The sequence below is a fragment of the Triticum aestivum genome, chromosome 3B (assembly GCF_018294505.1).
Source record: "Triticum aestivum cultivar Chinese Spring chromosome 3B, IWGSC CS RefSeq v2.1, whole genome shotgun sequence".
Taxonomy (NCBI): domain Eukaryota; kingdom Viridiplantae; phylum Streptophyta; class Magnoliopsida; order Poales; family Poaceae; genus Triticum; species Triticum aestivum.
Genome location: NC_057801.1, coordinates 812,957,088 through 812,960,784, shown reverse-complemented (window position 1 = coordinate 812,960,784; position 3,697 = coordinate 812,957,088). Strand labels below are relative to the sequence as shown.

The following is a 3,697-nucleotide window of genomic DNA, read 5'->3' as shown; positions in this document are numbered from 1 at the left end:
GAATTGGGCCATGGAATCTCAATACCAAATCATGTTCGGATGACATACTATGGAATTGCATATGCTTTGTGTTTTATGCATCAAATCAAATCTGTACAATTTGTGAGTATAATTGAATTATTATATAGCAATAAAATGAACAAATATATATTCTAGATAGAAAGGCATGACGACACCAAATAATATTCACACATGAATAGGAACAGTGATAAATTTCTAACAGCAACAACAATAATTATGCGAACAGAGTGCAAATTTTTAACCAGAGCACATACAACAACACGTAGTTCGGATATGTAGTTTCCAAACTCTCAACAACAACAACAACACATAGTTCTAAATTTAACATCACCGCACTAGTTCAAATAGGTTCAAGTAGTTAAACAAGACAAGCTGAAAAGCAACATTTGAATAAATTTAAGGCAACACTAACAGCCAGGCCTTCCTCATTTCCATGGGCAACTCCATTAGAGCTTCAAATAAACACTCATTAAGAATCAGCTTCCCATATGATCGCAACATGTCTGGCTCTGCCAAGTCTGGTATCAACTGAAGTGCAGCTAGAATTGCCGCAGGAGTGGTAGCTTTTGGCAGTGGAAGTGGATCAGTTGTCTTCAAAGCATCCTTGAAAGTAGCCCTCATTTCTCCAATCATGCACATAATGGACTCACCTGTTCGTTGCCTCTTTGGTGCCACTTCTGGAGAGATTTCTATTGGTTCTGCTTCTGGATCTGCAGCAGTCTCAGCACCAGTCATCGCACCTTCACCATTGGCATGATCTTTTGAATATATGATAGATATGGACTCCCAATGCTTCACTACTTTGGTCTTGTAGGAAGCTAATCCTTTCTCTTTCTTATTAGCCTGCAAAATACACACAAGCGAAGAGTAAAGTTGCTGTCCTGTTATGTGACATACTAAAAAGGTAAACATGAATGTGCATATTATGATGGTTACCTCCACATATTTGATCCAGACATCATCACTATCCATTGATAGCTTATGATTCACCCAATCCCACCCAAAACCACTTTGGGAAAGTATCTTGGTAATGACTTCATAGTACCTGTCGAAAGTTCTAAGCCTTCCCAAAATGTTGTCCTTTGTGATATCCTTGTTGCACTTCTCCTTCACATTCCTTATGGCTTCACATTCCATGTAATTAAGTTAGCGTCATCCCCCGTCTCAAGTTCTAAATCATCTAGTTCATGGTCAACTTCTGGAAGCAATAGATCATCCATCACATGTTGCCTATCCCTTGCAAAGTTGTGTAACACACAACACGCATTAATAATTCGAATATGCACAAAATTAGATTCACAATCAGCATGTCATCACTATCCATAAGTAACATCACTTTAACTTTTGTTACCTGGTCCTTTATATCAAAGAAAGATTGAACTCTTAGTATGGCCCATTTTTTCTTCCACAACCCGAAAGTTCTCTCCACAACATTTCTAGCACGAGAATGACGCAAGTTATAGAGCTCTTTATAAGTTTGGGGTTGTTGTTGACTTGCAACCCACTCTTTCAAGTGGTACCGAGTCGATCGGAATGGAGCAAGAAAGCCCGGCCCATTGGTGTAGCCAGCATCCACTAAGTAATACTTTCCTATGGTGGAGCAATTAAAATTAGCTAACAATTACATGGGGAAGAAAGTAAATGTCAAGAGAAATAATCATACCCTGCGGTACAACAAATGCATCTTGACGATTATTTCTCATTGCATCACGCAACACTCTCGAGTCAGATGAAGATCCCTCCCAGCCAGGTAGAACATAAAGAAATTTCATGTTCCAGTCAACCACACCTAGCATGTTAGTGGTGATCGCTTGCTTTCTGTTCCTATACCTTCCTTGGTCAGATGGAACAACAAAAACATCAACATGACACCCATCTAGTGCTCCCAATGCATTGCCAAACCACTTCCATTTGTAATCATCCGGAGGCTCGACAGATGGATTGGGAAGCTTGATAAACTCCCCACTTAGGGAAAGTATGGCTGTTAACACGGAAGGGAAGTGCCTACTGATAGTGTCTAATGAACGCTTGTAAGTGCCCCGCAGGATCCTCATTTTAATACCATGTCCAACAACCAATAAAAACATAGCAACCTTTTCTTCTACAGTCACATATATGCTATAAATGAGACCACACTTCTCCCGCAACATCGTGCACAAAGCATAAAAGTTTCTTTTTGTTAGTCGCAACTCATCATAGCAAGTGATTTCTGACCCATTGTACATTTCCTTCAGCAAATACTTCCGAAGACCATATCGCTGCTCTTCATCACTAAAGCAGCCCAAACTCTTCGGTGCCCTCTGCGTACTAAGATACGCTAGCCCAAGACACACTGACTCAACATACATGGCTGTCATAATAATCCTTTTTCTCTTTCTTCTTTTGTTTTCTTCAGTAATGGAAGCAATCAATTCCAGATGAGACATGATACAACTACAGTTATACACATCATGTCAATTTTATGCTATATGGCGAGCACACAATTTTTAGTCACATAACCATGCATCATTCAATCAATATGACTAGCACAAAATCTCAATCAACATGACTAGCATAAGATCTCAATCAGCATGACTAGCACACAACTTTTAGTCACATAACCATGCAGCTCATACCTTAACTCAGCCTCCTGGGGTTCCACTTATCAGCAACACCTACAAAAAAATGAACATGGGCTTTAATAATTCATTGGAGCAGAACAAGGGAAGAACAAAACATGTTGGACATGGACAGTAGGGGAAGAACAGAACAACTGAAAAGAAAGAAGGGGGTACAAGGGAGTGGAATAAGAAGATGGAAGAGGAAGGGGAAGAAGATGGCAGAGGATAAGGGGATGAGGAAGATAGGCGGGATGGAGGGCTTGCGCCGGAGCAAGATGGCCGGGATGGAAGGCGCTCCGGCGAGCGAGCTGGAAGGGATGGAGGCCACGCCGGCGAGCGACACAGGCCAGATCCAGGGCTGCGCCAGCTCGGGCGGCAGAGGAAGGAGCACTGCAGGGGAGGGAAAGGGCAGCAGCCGCGGGGGCTTGAAGCTCCGCCGCCGCCGGAGAGAGGAGGGGGAGGAGGTCCATGGCGGGGGGGTGGGGATGAATACCTGCGCTGCCGGTGGCTCCAGCCATCTCGCGCGAGGAGGAAAGGGGCAGGTTGGGAGCGAGCCTTTCTCCAAACATTATCTTTTGCGGGACTAGGTCAATTCGAGCAAAATCGGAGGCAAAGAGCTCTGTATCGCGGGAGGGCTGCGCGCGTGGATGAAATTTCGGCTCTGTATTGGGCCCGTTTTCGTTCCCTCGATTCAGTATACATCCAAACGCCTGAATTGGCAGGTAGCCAATACCATATCCAATTAGAAGGCCCTAATTCAGACATCCGAACACAGTGTAACATGATTCGGACAGACTTAAGCTTCGCTACAGTTGAGAAAATCTCATTGTAGTCAACACCTTGAACTTGTCGAAAACCTTTTTGTGACAAGTCGAGCTTTGTAGATAGTAACACTACTATCAGTGTCCGTCTTCCTCTTGAAGATCCATTTATTTAACATGGCTTGCTGATCATCGAGCAAGTCAATCAAAGTCCATACTTTGCTCTCATACATGGATCCTATCTCAGATTTCATGGCCTCAAGCCATTTCGCGGAATCTGGGCTCATCATCGCTTCCTCATAGTTCGTAGGTTCA

General features: G+C 43.2%; 1 protein-coding gene across 2 annotated transcripts; it reads right to left on the bottom strand.

The window, feature by feature from the left end:
- Positions 1 to 315: 315 nt before the first annotated feature.
- Positions 316 to 1,699, bottom strand: LOC123066794 (uncharacterized). 2 transcript variants are annotated; one of them, XR_006431443.1, is made up of 3 exons: positions 1,685 to 1,699; positions 958 to 1,611; positions 316 to 864 (listed from the first exon to the last, which is right to left on the bottom strand). XR_006431443.1 is itself a non-coding variant. In XM_044489805.1 (2 exons), exons 1-2 carry the CDS (start codon positions 1,156 to 1,158, stop codon positions 418 to 420), a joined length of 648 nt encoding a protein of 215 aa, XP_044345740.1. In that variant the 5' UTR covers positions 1,159 to 1,176; the 3' UTR covers positions 316 to 417. The 2 variants fall into 2 exon arrangements, 1 of the variants encoding a protein (XP_044345740.1); XM_044489805.1 differs by lacking the exon at positions 1,685 to 1,699 and having other exon boundaries at positions 958 to 1,176.
- Between the last annotated feature and the right edge of the window lie 1,998 nt (positions 1,700 to 3,697).